The sequence below is a fragment of the Hydractinia symbiolongicarpus genome, chromosome 5 (assembly GCF_029227915.1).
Source record: "Hydractinia symbiolongicarpus strain clone_291-10 chromosome 5, HSymV2.1, whole genome shotgun sequence".
In the NCBI taxonomy this organism is placed as follows: Eukaryota; Metazoa; Cnidaria; class Hydrozoa; order Anthoathecata; family Hydractiniidae; genus Hydractinia; species Hydractinia symbiolongicarpus.
Genome location: NC_079879.1, coordinates 25,754,360 through 25,775,891, shown reverse-complemented (window position 1 = coordinate 25,775,891; position 21,532 = coordinate 25,754,360). Strand labels below are relative to the sequence as shown.

The 21,532-nt window shown below is 32.2% G+C and overlaps 2 protein-coding genes across 2 annotated transcripts; both read left to right on the top strand.

The window, feature by feature from the left end:
• The first annotated feature begins 756 nt into the window (after window positions 1-756).
• Window positions 757-4,983, top strand: LOC130645662 (suppressor of fused homolog). Its single transcript, XM_057451720.1, has 11 exons — window positions 757-924; window positions 1,119-1,253; window positions 1,387-1,523; window positions 2,341-2,483; window positions 2,562-2,647; window positions 2,777-2,849; window positions 2,923-3,101; window positions 3,228-3,386; window positions 3,458-3,596; window positions 3,893-3,961; window positions 4,839-4,983. Exons 1-11 carry the CDS (start codon window positions 809-811, stop codon window positions 4,908-4,910), a joined length of 1,308 nt encoding a protein of 435 aa, XP_057307703.1. The 5' UTR covers window positions 757-808; the 3' UTR covers window positions 4,911-4,983.
• Window positions 4,984-6,795: 1,812 nt separating this feature from the next.
• On the top strand, window positions 6,796-21,096 carry LOC130645658 (regulator of G-protein signaling 22-like). The gene is made up of 24 exons (XM_057451717.1): window positions 6,796-7,632; window positions 7,712-7,737; window positions 8,753-8,815; window positions 8,898-9,059; window positions 9,489-9,602; window positions 9,711-10,578; window positions 10,682-10,871; window positions 11,434-11,595; window positions 13,039-13,186; window positions 13,345-13,518; window positions 13,590-13,744; window positions 14,155-14,296; window positions 14,371-14,472; window positions 14,793-14,987; window positions 15,466-15,715; window positions 15,921-16,099; window positions 16,450-16,677; window positions 16,869-17,030; window positions 17,200-17,391; window positions 17,490-17,728; window positions 18,254-18,507; window positions 18,817-18,879; window positions 19,032-19,301; window positions 20,013-21,096. Exons 1-24 carry the CDS (start codon window positions 7,599-7,601, stop codon window positions 20,270-20,272), a joined length of 4,632 nt encoding a protein of 1,543 aa, XP_057307700.1. The 5' UTR covers window positions 6,796-7,598; the 3' UTR covers window positions 20,273-21,096.
• Window positions 21,097-21,532: the final 436 nt, after the last annotated feature.

Here is a 21,532-nt window from a genome sequence, read left to right as displayed (position 1 = left end):
CATCTCCTTAGATTTAGTTATTTAACTAGTGTGATGGTCCAGCTTGTTTAAAGTTTTAGCAATTTGTCTAGTTTAAGTTCCTTTTCCTATAGAACATTTTGTTTTTGTAATTAGTTATGTTCTCAGCAAATAAACTCTTACTTACTTAAATAAACTATTTTGATGTTAGTTATTATGGAAAATAAATATATGGTTTTCCTCCACAATGGCTAACATAACTTATTGCCGTTGTTTATATAATTTATGACATCATTTTTACTTTTTTTTATTTCTATTTGCAGTCATATTTTAATTTGCCATATGGTCACAATTACACAATAACTCTAATATAATTATTGCCATAGTTTGATTGACAATTCTTGTTTTTTAAAAAACATAGAACGTTGTCGAACAATCAAAGCATGCAGGTTGTACAATTCATAACGCTGCTTATTCTTTTTTAAACTTTTAAACTTTTAAACTTTTTTTTTTAAAAAAACAAAAATCTTGGTTAAAAGTGCCATCATTAAACCTGTAATTATTATCAATCCCTTTCTGACACAATCTCACCTAAGTTAAAAAGGTATGAAAAAGTAATAGGCTCTACAGAAGAGAGCAAATTTAACTTGCAACTTCAATAGCCTGAAATTTAGCAACTCTTCAGCTCTTTCCTCGGCAACTGCCTAACTACCCAACTCCATGACTCAAAATTTATCTATTCTTACTATCTCGAAATCATAAATTTCATGTTTAATTATTCTGCACAACACAATCCAGTTAAAAAATGCCCTTTTTGTATATATAGTGATAAAAATCTCAATTTATAAGTATGAGTCATCCTGCGTCTGTGACACCACCTGGCTTACACTGCATATATTCAGAACTTAGAAGAATTTACCCCAATCAACATAATCCATTGCAAGTTACAGCTTTGGTGAAATATTGGTATGCGATTGTTATGTTTTTTTAAATCCTTTAGTGAGATTCAGTATATTCCTAACTAATATCTAGTGGATTTCACTTGACTTGCAGGATTTTGTATGTGTTTATATACTTAACCATGTGTTGTTAGTTTTTATCTTCTTATTAATAACTTTAAGCTAGTATCAGCAGTTAATATTCTTCACATCTTCTATCAGGTTAAATGGTCCAGATCCTTTAGATTATGTTAGCATGTTTGCTAATGATGGTGATCCAAGAAAAGGCATTCCACCACACTGGCACTACATCAGCTGTGGACTTTCAGATTTACATGGAGATGGGCGTGTTCACAGGTGATAAATTAATGTAATGTACACACACATTACATTGAACTAACATTAAAAGTTTGTCATCTAAATTTAAAACCTAATTAAAAATTCTCAGTTAATACTAACATACTTAATTTATTATCTTTATAATGTACAGTGTGACACGAGATGATGGGCCCAGTGGATATGGGTTTGAATTGACTTTTCGTTTGAGGAGAGCACCAGACGAACATGTACCTCCAACGTGGCCAGCAGAACTCATGCAAAACCTTGCTAAATATGTTTTTCAGTCAGGTGTGTATATTTGATTAAAAAGGGAACTGCGAATGTAAATGATTTTTATAATAATTTCACAACAGGTTAGATTTCAACTAACTCTTTAAGAAAACAAGGGTAAATATTATGTTTTTTTAACAATTAAGGTCACGGTATACCTTTACTGCATCAAAAAATGGATTTTTTTTATTAGCCATTTATAGTAAAGAAACGACGATCTTTCCAGTGGTGAAACTATTTATTTATTTTTCAAAGGGAAATATTGACTTTATCCAAATAACTAACTTTTTTTCTGATCGGTTTTTCACACCTTAAATTGAATAAGAGTTAAGAGTGAATGTTTTTATCATCCTCTTGATTATAACTTTTAAAAATAAATTATATTTCCTTTACGAAAAGAAATGACCATCTGAAAAAAAAAACTTTCGTTTTGTGTATGTATGCTTTTCTATGGTATTCTCAGTCACGTCTTTGCGAATAATTTCATTTCATTTCATCGTTTTCCATTAACATGTCTGCTTTAAAATAGGCATGTTGACCCAGCTTTAGAAAATTGGTTCGATTTTGAACCCATTTTGCTTCCATGTGCTTTCTAGTTACCCACATGGAAGATGACATTAGTTTTTTCCACCTTTTACCAAGTTATTTTTAGCCTCAAACAAACAGTATATAAATTTCTAAATACAGTTTAAAAACATCATTGTGTTGTAGAAAATCTATTATTCTTTAGCTATTACTCTACATTAGTTTCTCATGAAAACATTGCTAACCTTTTTGAAGAATGTGTGTAAGGAAATATTAGATACAGTGGGCTATTTGTTAATGATTTTTTTAGATGCTGTGTTATGTGGTGGTGATCATGTATCTTGGCATGTACCACTTGATTTACAAAACAGTTTCATCCAACAAATGTTAATCACAGAAGACCCTCAGTTATCACAGACTATCACCCCATTTGGTTTCGTAAACTTTGTACAGGTGAACTTGAAATTTTTTTCCATGGGTTGAATGTTTTCTGCTATCATACAGATTAAATAACACATTTTTTCTAATAAGATTGTTGGTGTTTGCACAGAAGAACTCCAAGCTGCTCAACAGTGGAATGGTCCTGCTGTTTTGAATTTGTTAAGACAAATACCAGTGTTAGTAATTCTTCTTTGCTTCTAAATACACATTCTTTATTATTTTTAGTAAAACAAATGTTTAGGCTAATATTTCCTCAAAATAAATAAATTAAATGATGTAGGTAAAGAATTTAAAATTTTCCTTAGTGCTGGTGGGCAATGGCTGGTAACAGATGTAAAGCGAAGCAAGAGCATATTTCAAATGAATACAAATTTCAGGGTATGTAATATGTAAGATAAACACATAACCATATGCTCCTCCATTACAATACTTTCTTTGCTTTTAATGTTAGGAGTTAGTTGAGATTGGTATAGATCAAGATGGGTCCAATCTTAGTGGGGTAAGTGCGAAATGTTGGTGGGGTGAATGCAGTAAAGAAACTATCCGAAGCTCTGCATCAAAAGCTATTAACTGTCACAGCGACCCCTCAAGTTCAAGCTTGTCTGTGAGAATTCGAAGTTCTTTAGCCAAGTAAGCATTTCTATTCTAACCTGTTAATTTTTTAAGAAGTCGGTGATGTTTGTGGTGTGGTCAACTGGGAAGTCTAATGTTATATATTATCTTTTATCTTTTAAACTATTTTTTCCTTTTTTACAGTTATCGTAGTGAAGTAGCAGAGCATGAGGACATGAACTCTGCAAGTCGCATGTCAAATTACAGCTCCGTCAGTGACCTTCTTCGAGCCAGACCCATCGTTGAAGGCCTACAGTTGAGATTCAATCTTGAAGCGGCTGCAATGCTTCCTTTGGCTATCAGGTAAGCTAACTAAATTTGTTGATATTTTAGCCACTCACAGATGTTGGAAAATATTATGATTTCTTTTGCAGAGGGAGGTTAGCTCATGGAAGACACTTCACATTTAAAAGCGCGTCTTCAGACAGTGCTATAACTTTTGTCTCTACCGATATCACTGGTACAAGTGTGGATGAGAAATATCCTTACGCTGCTCTCCGGTCATGGTTACAAGTAAGCATGTCATTTGTTTTATGTTTTTAATTTTTAAGACTTTGTACCACAGCTTATGGAAAAATAATCTTTTTTTAACAACTAAAGGTAAATCAATGAAATTTTAAATTCAGATCATTGTGAAAACGAAATATTTTTGTTACCTACCAGATATGTTGTATATTAAAATGTCTGTCGCATATCGCAATTTTACCAGCATTGTCCCCATTGTCCCCCAAATTTTTTACTTTGGTGCTGTTCACATTGGATATATCAGTTAAAGCTTGTTTTTGAAGATTGTTTCTGTTCTTTTATAGGTTTTAATACCAGATGATTTTTTGGAAACTTTAGCACATGATTTTGATGATCTTCAACAACCTGATGAGGTGCGTAATTTTATGAAAGCATTTTTATTTTTATTCTCTTTAACCCTATTATACCTGAGCTTTTTTGGTGCTTGTAACCCTGCTGAACCACTTGTACTTAAGTGATGAAACATGCCTTGGAAAATGTCTCAGTACAAACTCAATCCAGGTTAAAAAAATAATTTGATGACGTCATAGGGATTAGAAATGACGTCACACATATGATAAATGGTCATTTTCCCAATGTTTCAGTACGTTATGATTTCTCGCTTGTTACTAATGATACGGCCTTAATTCTTGATAGATTTGTGGAATGAATACCAAAATATGTGTTTCACATGAAAACAGTATTTTTAATTACGTAATTGAAATAAAAAATGACATCATTTTGTCAAGAAACTATCTTATTTTAACGATAAAGATAAAAAGACCCATTCTACCAGAAATATGAATGCTCATGTCATTAAACTTTGCAGATATGTAGAACAGGGCATTTTAAGATAATCAAGGGAAGTAAGACAATATAATGACAACATTGGGATCTGAAATGATGTCAATTTGCTGGATCGATATTTAATTCAAATCTGGTCTGCCTTTTGTCCCTAGTAACCATATATCACCTTAGCAACACCTTGGTTACTACTTAGTAACAAACATACATGTAATAAATATTTATATACCCAATACGACATTTTAAAACATTCTTACATGAATGTCAACGGTTTTTCGAATAGTCACAAAATTTTAGCACTTAATCACATGTGTATTCAAAGTTATGCCTAGTCAAAAAGGCTGCGGGCACTTTGTGCCCCCCAGGTATAATAGGGTTAAATTTTCATCTTTCTTTGATCCTACAATTTAAGTAATTGTTTATAGAGAATAGAGTTAATTTTTTTAGGTGGCGTTACCACGTTTTTATGTATGGCCACAGAAGAACTTAATGATAACCATAGTTGATAATGCTTCATAAAAAAATAGTAAAAAGAAATGCAATTGTTAACAATATTTTATTTGGGGGAAAATATAGATAGCATGAAATAATATTCTTTAAATCTTTTTTATTTTTACAACCAATATTTTTATAGTATCAATCTGCCTTACGAAATATTGACACATTTAGTTTATTATATTTACACAGTTAAATTGTACGGGTTACTTAAGCTGTTGTACTATATGTTTTATAGTTAATTTCTTTAAGAGGTAAATATGTATATATTGCAGGGTTTTTTTTCATAAAGCTAAATTTTCTGATTTACTTGTAGATAAGGTGATGAGATAACCTAACAATAAGCTTAAAAAATGCTATAGATTTGATTTGTTATTTTTTTGTCTTTTTTTGCTTCAGCTAAAAAACGTTTTTAACCCTCTTACAATGCAAGCAAGAATTTATAAATTAGAATTGGAATTAGGCAGAGCAGATTTCTATTTATTTATTGGTATCACACTTTTTTGGTGATACCACAATAAATTTAATCTCCTGATGACAATGTTGTGGCTGAACAACACTTTGTTGTATTGTGCTTGCAGCCATGTCAATCTTGGATAAATAATAAAGAGCTGTAGACTTTATAAACAATATTTAAAAGTTTAAAATAATATGTGAAGTTCAAAAAAAACAAAAAAAAATATTATTAGAATTAAATTGGCAATATTGGTACTGTTATGACATTGTTACTGTGTTATAAGCACTGTTTTTACATCGAATCATTCTTTCAGGAAGTAATGGAGAATTTTGTTATTAATTTATTTAAGTTGTGATGATAATTTTGGCAGTTTAATTTACCTTAGTGTTAACATCACTGATATTTTGTTAGGCCAACATTGATATAAAAGCAAGAATTTTTGTGTGTGTTTTATTTTAAATTAATATGAACACAAAAATAATTATAAACCAAGCTCCCTGACACTAATCGTTAGAATATTTTACTTAAAATTGAGGGGAGAGGAACTGATAACGTTGTTTTAAATAATTCTAAATGAATATGAAAGAATTCACATAGAAATCACTGTAACCAAAGTTAAAAATGACTTCTTAAACTTTCATGATTTAATCGTATTCCAGCAAAAGTTAATTTTTTATTAAATTTTACTCCCAGTCTAATTCAGCTGATGGTTAGCTGATTTAACAGGTAACTCTTTGACATCATATTTTATTCTTGATTATGTTTGTATATACATATTTTTTAAAGAAATTATCATGTTTACGATGCAAGTTTTATATGCACGTTACTGTTTAGTTATTAAGGATTGCTTTCTATTTTTATACTTAATATTTGAACTTTTTTATTTTAAATTTGGTATTTAAATTTGATCAATTATTTTTTTTTATTCAAACTCTTGTTTATCTTGTCTGAATGGCCGAAGGTCAATCTTTGTGACATTGGGAAGTTTCTATCCTTTGTATAGACAATGGATAACATATCCAGGGAATAAATTAATATCTTTATCTTAGAAGATGATTGTTGGCTTATTCATGTTAACTGAGAAAACAATCATCATGGGATTGTATTTTGAAAGAATTTTAACATGTACTTACACATCACCGTTAGTGATCCCTTAATTCGATCATTGATATCCATAGTTATTTTTATTTTTTTTTTACTTTTTTAAGAACTGTTATTTAAAGTAGTATAGGACGCAGGTAAAAATTATATGCCATCTTATTTTAAAATAAAAAAGGACGTAACATGTTGGTTTTATAGAATATTCCTCCTTGTTTCATCAAGGTTTTTTATCTACTCCATCATAATTGCTCCGTTAAAGTTTTAAATGATTTCAAGTCTGTTCATCAAATACATCAACAGCTCTATCACAAACCATAAATCTCTTGTTCCGTTTTTCTTTTCAGAAGTTTTTTAGTTTTTCTTTTCAGAAGTTTTTAGCTTTTTTGACAGCCATACAATTACATGAAGGATTAGTAGGTGTGTAAGATTCCATAACATGTACTGCAGCCTTCGCAATTCTTATTGACACTCGGCATACTTTTAAAGTTTACGAGCTCATGTCAGCAATTATTTGATGCAGTAAAATCGCACATAAGAAGTTCTTATGGCTTTTGCGATCACACATGAAAACAAAAAAATAAAAAAAACATTGAAAACAATTTGTAACCATTTGTGGTTAAATTAATTCATCAAGGAAAACACTGAAATTTATTTAATTAAATGCTGTTTTTTCTGCACTGAACTTGTAATATTTAATTATACTTTTAAACTAATGTTTTTAAATTGGATATTATTTTATAGTTTATTAAGATAAATAATGCTTCTTTCCAATAAAAAAATTGTAACTTCGGTAGCTAAAGATAAAAATTCACATTTCACGAGCAAGAGGAAACATTTCCCTAAAATTAAAACTACATTGAGAGCAAAATGATATGTGAAATGAGAGCGCTTTTAATGCTATATAATGTGTGGAAACATAAATTACTGACTGAAGTAGTAAGTTTACCAACGTGTTTTGTTCAATTCAAAAACCATGTCAGCAAAATTTCGCCAACACGAGTTACAAGTACTGTAACATGTTAAAGGAGAACTTGCATACAAGAAAGTATTGATGGAAGATGTAATTGTGACTATATAATTTAGACTATGTAATTTATTATCAAATTGCGAGAAAAGTGTGTCATATTGGAAAATGTTCAGAACTAGATCAAAATATGAAGCAAAATGAAACCAAAAATTTAGCATTGGGTGAGAAATTTTGCAATAATTGTATATTTTTAATTTATCTTATCTTTATTTTATAATCTTTTTAACCCTTTTACTTTAGATGTGGAAGTAACAGAAGATAGTTTGGTATGTTTTTTGTACAATGATTTTTCTTTATTTTCGACCTGTGTCAGTACCATTAACTACAATCTTATTTCAAATATTATTGGAATAAAGGCTTAATTTCAAAGATCTTACCCACAAGGAATGATTTAGGGCGTGTCAATATAATACTTGCACACTTTGAACTTGTCAAAGTTCACTTGTCAATATTTACAACAAACTTAGGACTTAGGATCTTAGATTACTTGGTTAGGTCTGAAACTTCAAACTGTAATAATTCTTGCTGCAATCGGCATGTCTTATTTTGTCTATTCCTGGATCTTTTGTGGGCTATCGCATTAATTGTTCCACAATGCAGACATTGCAGAAACTGTGACTTAGCACATTTTTAATGCATCTTTCCTACACATCTGCCATAGCAGACAACTCACAGCCCTGGTTGCAGAGTATTTGTCACAAAATTCTGTTTTTCTTGCCCACCTGTTAGCATAAAGTATTAAAACTTATTTGGACTGAGGTTATTGCTATGAGAATACATTTGATTATAATAGTGTTGTCAATAGCAAAACCTTCTGTTTTCTTTGAGAAGAATCTTGGTATACTTTGACATACAGACAGACAGCGAGTATTATCATAGATAGCTGATTTAACACCTTGTCTTGTATGCCTTCCCCAATAAGATTTAATATTACACTGCTCTTAAACTCCCTGTGGCTTAGTTGAACGCCAATTTTTTAACATTTTGTAGTTTAAAAAAAGGACACCAGTAATTCAAAAGCAGGTTTTTTTAATTCACTCTCTGAAATTCCATAGAAAAGGTTTATATTTGTCTTTTAAAATAGTGATGACTAGTTAGTGGAGAGTTTCTATCTAAAATTTCTTGTTTTCTATTTTTTTTTACCATTTCTTAATAATGTTGATATTAAAGAATTCTAGAAATTAAGAAGGAAAATAGAAAACAAATATTTTAAATGAGTACTCCAGATACTTGATTACTTATTATATAATTTATTACTAACATTTTTCTAATATAATTTAGGAGTATTTTTTGTCAGAGGATCTGGTTTTCGTACAATATTTCAACAATTTCCTATCTCTCCCAGTAAGTGAAACCGTAACCTCGATTTGTGAATGACTTTATTCCCTCTACATGTGAAAATATATTTTACCTCGTTTTATTTCAGGCTTTTTCACAACGTCTCACTTACAACGTATTTAGTAGTTGTTTTGAAGAATTCAAAAATATTCTTGTCAATGATAATGATGGAAAACAGGTAGCTTCGTTAAAAAGCATTTCGAAGAGTGACACAGATGAAAACAGAAGTAGAATAAGCTACTATGTGAAGGTAGAATTTTCCCATTGTGTTAAATGGTGAACAGCTTGTTGTTTTAAATATCAGCAGTTTATTTGACAGACTAGCATAATTTACATTGATATTACCCATTACCCACATTACATTACCCACAAGTTACATTGATAATTGTTTACAAATCTTTTTTAACCTCAAACTTGCTGCAACAATCCTGATAATGAAATAAGTTATAAGACAAATTATTGCTTTACATTTACAACGTGTTTCTACACAAGCAACAAAGGATTGCCCTCTACATCAATGATTTCGATGTTTGCAAGTAATAGCAATGAGATTCTGATTGCTACACTGCTACACCATACAAAAACATGCCAAAATACAATACTTACAGGCTATGCTCTAGAAACTACCAAATCTTTACATGTACTGACATAATAACCCTTCTAACGTTCCTTTTTTTAGTTTCTTGACAAACAGCAAGGTTTGGATTGGGTTAAAAAAAATCGTTTCCCATTGTTTTTAAAAAGTGAAATATATGCTGATTTTAAGCTTTCAAAGTTATTATCAGAGTCACAAGTAAGCAGTTTATTTTAACTTCAATTTCTTTTTATTTTATTTAAATTTTTATTTTACAGTTTTAAAGCTACAATTTGTAGTCATTATTTGTTCTACCTTTTCGTTTAGGTTGCTTTTTTAAACAAGCTGCTAAGCGATGGATACACAGCTTGTGAAGATGGACTTAGCTATTGTTCAAGCCCATCAGAGAGATCAGCTATATCGTGTGCTGATACAAACTCTACTACTGATGAGACTGCGTCACTAACAATACCATCATATGTAGATGGTAAAGATATCAGTAATTTACCCAAGTGGCAACAGAAGTTGTATGTAAACTCACTAAGTGAAGGGATAACACAAAATGAATCCGAAGTATTTGATGGTAAGAAAGTTGAAGAATGCAACCAAGATGGTAATAGTAAAATCGAAAATGTTAGACAAATAAAACCTGACGTGAGGAAGTATGTAGATGAGACAATAGATAGCTGGAAAAAGAAATACTGTATTAAACCACATTTCGCCAGGCAACATTCAGATTTAGGTTTTGTCGAAGAAGTAGATGAAGAAAAAGATTCCGAATATGATGAAGAAGAGGATGGAGAGTATAATGGAGTGTATAATGAACATTATGGTGGACAATTCGATGAAGACAATAAGCCGCTTGAATCTTCTAGTGGCATTAGACTTGACAATAATGAAATAGTAGTTGAAGCAACACCATCCAACATTGCCAGCTGTGACATTTCCGTTCAAATTAATGACAACTGCTTTTTTTTTCCTGACGACAATCTAAATCCTTTGATATATGAAACTAACCGAGGCTTTAGTGCAGAAAAGATTGAGTACTTTATGAATAAATTAACTTATAGGAGATCAGTGGAAGATGTAAAATCTTGTATGACAGAACAACAGGGTGAAGTGTTGAGTGATTGTGATGATGCACATATCACTGAAATATTGCTGGCTGTAGATCAGCGTCACAACACTCAATATGGTTAGTCACTTGTCTTCTTAACATTGTTTGTGATTTACTATGAAGATTCTAATAATTTGATTTCTGACAGTACCGACATTTTACATTTGCTCATTCTTCTTAGAAAAAAAGATATCTGATGAATTATCTGCAAGTATTTTTAAATATCCCTTGTGTTTTCCTCTGAATTTATCATGTAAGCAAGGCTTGGATGCGTTTAAAGAATTTTTATTTGGAACACCTGGCGAAAAGAATTTGTTGCTTTGGTTAGATGTTGAAAGAGCAAGACATTTAGATCAAGTAGAGAGAGAAAGGTATCTGCTATTTGTCTTGTATAAATTGACAGATTGTGTCCTGAACCTGAAAATTGAATCTTGTTAATACTCCCTTTCCCATGCAATAAATGTTTGGCAATTCCACTTTTTTAGCTTTTTAACTTTCGTCCTGATTGTGCTTAAGGTTTTCCTTAGCTAGTGTGCTTAAGAATTCTGAAATGTGACAAAAAATTACAGCTAAATTTGAAAAAACCCAGCTAATTATGTATGAAAGAGCTTGAAGAATGAAAAATATTGTAGCAGGCAACCTGTTCAAAGGTTTAGGATTCCGAAAAATATGTAATATGACAAAAAGGAAAAAATCGCAAGGTATGAAAAGAAAAAGAAAGTATTTTTGTAAAAATGTCTAGGGTAGGCTTTGTATACACTTAAATGCTTTTGGTGTTTTGTTTAAGTATTTTCACAGTTTTAATGTATCGTTACTGTTGCTGGTCAAAAAAAATTCAGGATTGTCAGACCCTGTCAAAAGACCATGTTCATGACCTTGTGACCTGCCTTATAAAATTTATACGAACTGATAACAATATTTTGCATGTTAAAGAATGTTGAGAAATTTGAAAGATCGATTTATACGTTCTGGAGCACCTTATGAAGTCCCTACTGCGATTCGAAAAAGTTGGGGACTTACTGATGTTACAGAGATTAGTATGGAGAGGTTGATTTTCATAAGAAAAAAAATTGTTGATCCACTTTTGAAATACTGGTAAGTACTGTTACCATCTTATTCTTGATTATGTAGTTGCTATCATCATATGAGAATAATGTTTTGAGTAATGTGATAATTTTGAAATAATTTTATGAAAATTAATGCCCTAGGATTAAGTGAAATACAAATATTATTATCCCGAATATTTATGCAAGGTATAGCCACTTCAGTGTTGGAAACACTGTTATTGATATGGGTCATGTGTTCTAAATGTATACATTAAATACATACCGCTATAACCTACCCAATTTCCTTCACATGGCATGGGTTAACCCTTAGCTGTGGTAAGACACTTCCTAAACATGCCTAGTGAACCGAACCACGGACCTTGTGATTACGAAACGAACTCCGTAACCACAAGGTCACGTGCCACTAAAATACAATGTAATCTTTTGAATAGCGTGAGCAACTACGCACAATAATCTAACCTAAGCATGGAAAGTAAATGTATGCTGCAAAATTTCAATATTCATCTTTCAGATTTTCTTTATGTAGTGTGCAAAAGTAACTAAGAAAAGTCGCTAATATAGTATAGCTACAGTATGCATACATATAGTACAGGTACTATATGCATACATATAGTATAGGTACATATGCATACATATAGTATAGGTATAGTGTGCATACATATAGTACAGGTACAGTATGCATACATATAGTATAGGTACAGTATGCATACATATAGTATAGGTACATATGCATACATATAGTATAGGTACAGTATGCATACATATAGTATAGGTACAGTATGCATACATATAGTACAGGTTCAGTATGCATACATATAGTATAGGTACATATGCATACATATAGTACAGGTACAGTATGCATACATATAGTAGGTACAGTATGCATACATATAGTATAGGTACAGTATGCATACATATAGTATAGGTACATATGCATACATATAGTATAGGTACAGTATGCATACATATAGTATAGGTACAGTATGCATACATATAGTACAGGTTCAGTATGCATACATATAGTATAGGTACATATGCATACATATAGTATAGGTACAGTGTGCATACATATAGTATAGGTACAGTATGCATACATATAGTATAGGTACATTGCATACATATAGTATAGGTTTAGTGTGCATACATATAGTAAGGTACAGTATGCATGCATATAGTATAGGTACATATGCATACATATAGTACAGGTTCAGTATGCATACATATAGTATAGGTACATATGCATACATATAGTATAGGTACAGTGTGCATACATATAGTATAGGTACAGTATGCATACATATAGTATAGGTACATTGCATACATATAGTATAGGTCCAGTGTGCATACATATAGTAAGGTACAGTATGCATGCATATAGTATAGGTACAGTATGCATACATATAGTATAGGTATAGTGTGCATACGTACAGTACACATACGATGTGTAACATTCGGCCAAATCTTGTTACAGGTGTCCACGCTTCACATATCATCAATATCAAGAAAAGAAGAAATATTATAATGAGTTGTGTTATCATGAACGAATGCGACGTGAGTCACGTGACAGGCTTGCTCAAAGACCGATGTCATGCGTAAATCACTTGAAAACTGAAAGCAAGGTACAGTTAAAAATACATTTTAGGCTTGTGTTGTGGTTGTAATTCATGGAAATTTCGTGCTTGCTATCACTGGACACTATTTTCTTTATTCTGAAAACACGGTGAATATGAGGTGTGTCTATAAACACGGTTTCATCAGAATCTTGATTCACATTTAGATCAGTTTAAATGGTTCCTTTACTGATTCGGATTCTGGAATATTCTGTACAGATCAAGTGGAAAGATTGGATAGCGGTATCACAAGAAAGATGCTGCGCGTAAAATCTGCTTACCCTCGTCTGATGTCAGCAAAATCAACCAATCAAACAAACGCTGGTAGCGAGCAGTTACAAGTAAATAGTGTAATTCTTTTTTGTTTGGTACGTTGTTAAAACAGATGAGAAATTGTTTTTATGTTTCATAGCTTGTATCAAGTTTTCATGACGGAGGTTTCGGATTCAAACCACCCGTGCCGAAGTATTTTCATAATGATGCTTCAAATTATGACCACAAGAGTAATTTTCGTCTTTATATACAACCTATTCCAACATTTAGTTCGACTGCATCGAATATAAAAAGGTATGTATCTTTTACTCAATCAATTAATTTCTGCTTGTTTTTTTTGTCTTTAAAAAACATTCTGCAGTTGTAGCAATGACAACCTTTATGTCAATAATTCAGCCATGAAAGTTAACGACGTTTAGCAATGCCGTTGCAAGTGCCATCATTTGTTGTTTTTTTTGCGGCAAGGAAATAACGTGACTAACATTCTTACTTCTGCAGCTGGTATAAGATAGTCAAAATACTGATCTACAAAGCTTAATTAATGTCATATTTCTTTAATAGCTTGTTGCATTGTACCAATGTTTAATGACGCCGTATTTTTATCGCTGTAATGCTGTCCCATTTGATCCGTATAACGGCAAACGTTAAAATAAATTTCACAATGTAAAACCGCTTTGACTTAACTATATATATGCTTTGTTTAGCACACCAAATTTTAAAGAGGACGAAGATCTAAACGGAAGTACAGAATACGATAAAAAAATGGATTTTCTTGTAGATGTTTTGTTACATGAGAAACACACTGGCAATTATTTCCTGAAATATCTGGAACAGCAAAATGTGAAAGTATGCGCATGTTTAAGAAGGTTTTATGAGAATGTGAAATAATATTTCTTAAAAAATGTTTATGTTTGTTTTAGCTTTGGCTTGACTGTTATATGTTTTGGCATGCGTTGCAGGAGTATACTGAGCACTTTTTTGCAGATGTTTTTACTCCTCTCTGTGTGAAAAGAAAAGCTAATGTAAGTGAATTTTTCCACACTGATTCTTCTTTTCAATTTCTGATTAACTTGCAACTCCCTTTTTCAGATTTTCAGGGTTATTTGCGACGATATTTCTTTCAAATTTCAATTTGTCAGTTTAAATTTGTAACAAAAGCCCTTCTTTAGTAATGTTTTTAATAAACAACGGAATAACTTCCAGATTTAATAATAAAAGCGATTGATTCATTGAAAATATTTCTTTAGAGCATTATCTAAAAAAATCTCATTGACAATGAAAGTTTCCCAAGACCCTTTTAACTGCCCCCTTCGTTGCAAAGTAAATTAATTTTTCTGTTCAGTATATTTACACGGTGTATGTGACATCAAAAAGCGAACATGATTTGCAGTGTTCTGTGGATGTTCAAACAAAGATATTTCAACAGTTGGATCCGCCATACGAAGATTTGTTTGATTGTGTTGAGCAACGAGCGCTAGATATCCTTATTCAACCGTGCTTACAGTTAAGCATCAAAGAGAGGCTAAACTATAGGCAGGTAAATATTATTAATGAGCATAAAAGGAAGGTTGTAAATGGATGATTGTTAGTTTAAGTCATTATCAGGTCTAACTAGTAAAAGAAAGAGTGTCCTAAAGCGTGAAAACCAACTTATCGTTAGCCCGTGAAAAAATCCAGAGGTTCGCTGGTCCTCAAATTTTCGCCCGTCGTACGTATTTCCTGCATCGCTATTTCGCACATCCCTGCCCTCCTGTTACCAAGAAGTAATGAAATTTGCTTGGATGGGTGTCATTACTATGTTATAGGGTGGATTGTAATTCAAATTTGTAAATTCTCGATTTGATAGCCCCCTGGTTTCTAAAAGTTTACGGAAAAATCACGGGAATAAAAGCTATATTTTGAACAGACAGCCAAAATACGGGTATCAATATAGGCACAGACAAAATACGGGTATGAATATAGAGACTAGCCTATATGTTATGTGGATAATTAAGTTATATTTTTTAATATTTAAGTTGAAACCAGAAGAGGAGTTAAAGTACATCGAAGTAAATAAAAAATGGCGTTACGAGGATAACTCGACGTCAGACGAACTTGTTGATGCCAGTGTCACAAGTTGTGATGAGGAGGAGGACAAAATATCCCCTGATGAAGTCGACACTCCATTTCCTACCTCTCAAGATGGTGTTGACTTTGAAAGCCTGCTAAAAAATAAAACCGAGCTCGAATATTTTCAATCTTTTTTGGAATCCAGGCACAGACAAGGTGACGTGTTAACATTTTATTCGCCACCTAGAGAAAAATTTGTCACTTTCGTTCATTTTTGAAAATTCCTGTTTACGTTTTTTTAATGACTTTAAATGAGTCTTCTAATACATCATTTTGTCACTTTTGTCCGACATTTTGTTGTTTGCTAAAGTAATTACTTATTTATTGAAATAATGGATTTTTTTATTTTTCTGTTTTTAAGGTATCGTTGATTTAACAGCGTGGACGGACATGGAGTTGTTCAGACGCTTACCACAACCGACTACCGCCAAAGAACAAGAAGAACGAGATAGATTATGTATCGAAATTCGCGAGAAGTGGTTGAACAAAAGTTATTTTTTCGGTAGCAATTCACCAGCTTCAAAAGAAGCTATTAAACAGGTAAAATTATCCTTTTAAAAATTATTTATCTTGAAATCGACTCGAGTACTTAAAAAATACAGTTTTGAAGATCACTAAAAATTCAGTATGCCATAACCTTTAGCAAGAATACGCTCGCTCGAGACGAAACAAGCTATCGCTGAATATTTTGAATGAAATTAAGCATGATCTTTTCTCCCTGAATAATACTTTTCCTGGTTCTGATTAATAAAAAGTGCAAAAGAGAATGATGAGTGGGGTGTAAAATCTGTATGAAACTGTGAAACTGTGACAGTTCTTGTACCTTCTACCTTGCAGGTACTATAGCAGATACTGTTAGGGGGTGATATGAACTTTTTATTTTATTTTAGATTTTAGAGCTCGCAGGTGGTGTAAAGGTTCTCCCTTCCCGTCCAAGTAGTCCAGTTATTCTTGAAACTCAAAAATACGCGCGCGGTCGTGTTGAACGAAGATGGATGAAGTTGTACAAAGAAACGAAGGAGTATAAAGAAAGAAAGAAAAAGAAAAGTTGTGTCGCTGAACTTGTTGAAGATTTAGTTATGAAGAAAAAATTACAACGCAGTGAACAAGCATGGAGAGTGAGTGTAGTTCTCCTTAATTAACTGTGTACAATTTAATGCATCAATTAAACTCCTGGGCGGTAGTTTAGGGGCTTGGGGGTTTATCAAAGCATTTTTTTCTTTCACCATTGATGAGTGTTGGGCCATTTGTCTAAAAATCCCTTTTTTCATAATTTGTACTTCTTAATAAAAATTTGTTATTTTTTCAGTTGTTGAATAGCCGTTGGAACGCAGGAGGTCGTGATGTAGCAGCGCTTCGCAAAGCTTTATCTGATCCTGGTGAACGTGAAGTTTTTCGAAGATTTATCAGTATCCATGGTGACATGATGGAAAACAATTTAAACTTTTGGTTGGAAGTGCAAAAATATAAGGTAAGTTAGACGATTTTTTTTTAAATTGGATGTAGCGCTAGATGGGAAATGAAAAAAAAATGGCAAGCAAGAAAGGGAAGGGATGAAAAGGAAAGCAAAGGCATTTTTTTGTCGTGTCGCGACAGTTGTAGTTGCAAGCACTGATACTTAATAGTTATGATTTTTTCAGGAGCTGTGCCACAACCATGTGGAAGGGAAGCTTATCAAACGAAAAATACAAACTATCATTGATGTTTTTATAAAATCATCCCTCCCACCTGAGTTACAAGTTGACATACCAATTGAAATAGCGGAGAGGTTGTACGACAAGGCTTGCGGAAGACCGCCCCAGCGTGGCCCCTACTTGTTTCGCGAAGCCCAGGTAATAAAGTTATTATTATTACATATATATTTTTTTTTCAGGATGCTTTTTTCATATTTTTGCAAGTATATACAATCAAACTTTAATTATGTTTTTAGGCGACTGTGTTTAGGCTGTTGTATAATTTTTGGAAGGAGTATAGCATCTTTCGCTCGCAATTAGACGATGGAGTAAGTCCAGCTCAATCATTACAACATTTACAAAAACAGCATGCTGATGACATCACAAGAAAGAAAATGCTAATCGAGCGAAGAAGATTGTCGAAGTTGATAAATGAAAAGAAGAAGAAGCGAGAATATATACCGAAAGAAAGATCAAAACCTGCTGATTTGATTAGGTGGGTTATTATTATTATAATTATTATTAAATATTCTATGCTTTTCCTTAGAGACACATTCCTCAATACAATTGTCTACTCATTGTAGCGTCCTTAGCTCCTTTTGGTATTGCGATCAACGAAAGGGGTTCGTGTGCATTTTAAACTCTAATTTCTGCTACGGACGGCGTGCAAACACAGCAATAGCTCTACTAGACAACTTCCTGAGATGTCAATCTTGTTCTCATTCCTAACGCTAAGGAGAAAGGATCGATTCACACTTTTATAGTCTCTAGTATGACTCAGCCGGAGATTGAACCCAGGGGCTTTATCGCCGTAAGCAAGCGCTCTACCACAAGGCTATCAGTCAAAGAGTTGTGCTTATTTTTTTTAAAATTAAAAGATTGTAGCTTCTTTTAATGTGTAGTTAGTGTGATTTGGACACCGAATAAACTCATTTGAAGGTACAGCGAAATCAATAGAAATGTTTAGAATTACGTCAGATCTCGACCAATAAAACAGATTGAAATACTATATCTATTTCAGTTACATGACGAAGACGATTGAATCGAACGCCGACGCAGAGAATGATCACTTGACCACTTCGTTCGCTTACTCGAAATATATTGCTCAAACTGAATTGAAGTCGTTGGAAGCAAGAATGAAGAAGGAAGGAATATCTCTACAAGACGTTCCAGAATCAAACAAGTTAGATTTATTAAAAGACAAACCTCTTGGTGACAATACTTCGGACATTTCAGTGGCAAGAAAATCCTTCAAGTCGATATTTACTTTGGATGGTAAGTAAAGAGGAGGAAAAAAGTTTGTTTTTATGTTCCGAATATTACTTTCGCAGGTAGATAACTTTTAAACATATTTGTCACAAAGGAAACTAGAGAAATTACTTTTTACATATATAATTGAATAAAAGCGAGCTAACCATTATTACTTGATTTAGTAGGACTAAATTCAGCGTTTTTTTTTTGTTTTTTTTTTTTGCTCGCAAAAAGTATACGTTATTTTGTTAATATCTCCTTATTGTGAATAATTTGAAAGACCAAATTTTACGCAGGATGTATTGCTAATAAGATATGCATTCTTACATATAGCGGTGCCTTCATCCAACAACAACAACAACAACAACCGCAAAACAAGTCAGTTATTTGAATGCAGTAAGTCTGTTTATGTAGAATATTTTTGTCTGCAAATTGAAATTCGTCATTTCTTTTTTTCCTGTTTATAATCTGTTTGTTAGCTTTAGAGGAAAACGAACGCAAGAAATTCTTATTCAATATTTTGTACGTATTTATTATATTTTTCTTAGGTTTAGAGCAGAACACAAACAGAGAATCTAAACCAAGCCTTTCAAAAGTAACAAGCGTGCATTTTAACATTGCTCGCAAAAGTCAAAATTTACAAAAAAGCAGTACTTGTGGAAAGTCGACATCTCGGTTTGATAAAAGCGCTCGTATGTCTGAGAAAAAGAACTTAGATCAATTTAAACGTGGTCAGTTAGAGGTCTTAGAAGAGGGTAAGAAATCTGGTAATCGATTGACAGCAAAATCGTTGAAAGAGTTTGAACAATCTGAAAAAGGTAAATAGTTAAGAGGTTCATTTTCTAAATACCTCTTGTTTATTCTTCTTCAATCTGAATACTGTAAAAATGAAAACCAGAAACCGTTAACTTCTATGAAAACAAAATTTCAAGAGAATTAATGCGTTGCTGTATCTTTAGAGAAAAATAGCAAAATTTGAAAATTAGAGAATATTAACTCGGATTGTTGGTCGCAAATCATTCCACTAGTTGAGTGAAAACATGAAATTTTTTCCTATTTGGTCTAAAATGGTATTAATGGTATACGCGACACAAAATCAACATCTTGATTATTATCCTTACTATTTTTTTCCATACTATGCCAAATTTTTGTTAACACGAAGACAATTTTTCGCCTTAAAACGATATTTTTAATGCACCAATATATTTAGCAGGTTTATTTTTGTAATGTGTGCCAAATCATGTAGAAAACAATGCATTATTAATTTTTGGAGTGATTTTGGCCTAAAATTGTATCAAGATTACAAAATATAAAATTTTGATGTCAGTCATTATATACTTTTTTGTTTATCATTCCAATTTCTATCAAAAAGGCCCAAAATTATTATTTAGCAAAGCAAACTGGCACAGGTGTTGAGTTTCGCGAATATATCTTTTGGCCCAGAATTGCGCAGATTGCTAGCTTCAGGAAATCTCTCTATCCTTTTCATTATTATTTTACCAGTAAATAACGATTTTAATTTTTTTTAGGCAAACCATTAAAAGATGCTTCAGTTTTGAACCGTATTACAGCTCCACTTCCGACAACCACACATGTAATGATGTTTCCCAAGATTGAGTATGCCTGTGATCCGAAATCGGATGTTATTAAGAGAACGGTAAAAAATGTTGTAAACCCACGGTTACCACGAAATGCTGGCACTGCTACCATTTTGAAAAAAATGGAGAAAGAAAGACCTAGGGTTGAAAGCCCACCTCCAAAAATAATGGCGGATGTTGTTGTGTGCTGATAAATAAAAGATTTGGATGAAAGTTATGTTGTTTTTTTATGTAAATAAAGTTAAAGAAATATGCAGTGGGCTGTCTCTATCTTAATGTCTTCATAGAACATCGCCTTTGTTTCTTTTGTCATTTGTTATTTTTTCATTTATCTCTAACTTTTCTTATTGAACAAATTTTCCTTATGAGATTTCACTATATAGTAATATATTATGTGTATATTTTTGTAATATTTTTATGTATAAATTTTAGAGTGCCTTTATTGTGTCATCTATTTATTTTCAGATATATTTATACATCAAAGATCAATATTATGGTATATATTTTTTTAATTTTAAGGTGGAGTTGAAAGTTTCCTTCGTCTTAATTGAAGTAAAATTTTAGACCGTAGACGTCTCTTACACCAACCAAGTAATAACTGCGTATGTGCAGTAGCACTTATTTCGGTGTGTTTACGTTAGGTTTTTACTCGCATCATGTAGACAATACAACGCTTCTCAACAGAGACCAAGGTGATTTAATTAGCGCGAACTGAAATTCATTTAAACGCCGCCTAAGTGTTATGGCAGGGGATAGAATTAAAACATTTAAAAATTTACCTACATATAACAGAAGTCGTACAGAGTCTAGAAAGCAGGATTTGACCTTAAAACTAGTAGAAGCGAAGAGACTTTGTAAAATCGTGGTATGGTTGGAAATAATTTTTTATTATTTTTAATGATGACAAATAATATATTTTAAAGAAGGATGGTTTTGTAGAATTTTTAACTTTGTTAGATTATGGTTAAGCAACCGAATATACGAACTTTGTAAATAAAATGAGACATGAAAGTTTAGAAGTTTAATTTTTAATAAACAAGCCAATTTAGCAGCTTTTAGGGCTCACATCTATCCCTCCCAGTTGAACTTCTCAAAAGCAACATGTATCAGCACCAAAGTGGCTTTCGAAAGAAAAAAATTATGTTCATTGCTGAGAAACACGATCCGAGGAGCAGGGTAGAGTTTAAGATGCCAAAACTGCCGGTAAAAAATTAGGTACAGCGCAACCAACTAACAAGCTCGAGGATCACAATGACAAATGCAATTATAGTTGACTGCCAACCACAGCCTGCTTAGTTTAGAGGTGGGGTTCTTAGTTAAAAATACTATGTATTTTAAAAATTTAAAAGGGGTAAGGCACGTAGGATTATTAAATCTAGAATTCTCACACAACAGTCATAAATTTGAGTGTTAGATAATCATAAATATAGGCTAATCCGCGAAATTATCCC

Bases quoted from the DNA above. Each gene is read 5' to 3' on its own strand.
- LOC130645662 (XM_057451720.1), top strand. From the start codon at position 809: ATGAGTCATCCTGCGTCTGTGACACCACCTGGCTTACACTGCATATAT. The intron at 3,597-3,892 runs GTAAGCATGTCA...GTTCTTTTATAG, and splicing joins CTCTCCGGTCATGGTTACAA to GTTTTAATACCAGATGATTT. The intron at 3,962-4,838 runs GTGCGTAATTTT...TAATTTTTTTAG, and splicing joins ATCTTCAACAACCTGATGAG to GTGGCGTTACCACGTTTTTA.
- LOC130645658 (XM_057451717.1), top strand. From the start codon at position 7,599: ATGAAGCAAAATGAAACCAAAAATTTAGCATTGG. The intron at 8,816-8,897 runs GTAAGTGAAACC...GTTTTATTTCAG, and splicing joins ACAATTTCCTATCTCTCCCA to GCTTTTTCACAACGTCTCAC. The intron at 17,392-17,489 runs GTAATAAAGTTA...TTATGTTTTTAG, and splicing joins ACTTGTTTCGCGAAGCCCAG to GCGACTGTGTTTAGGCTGTT.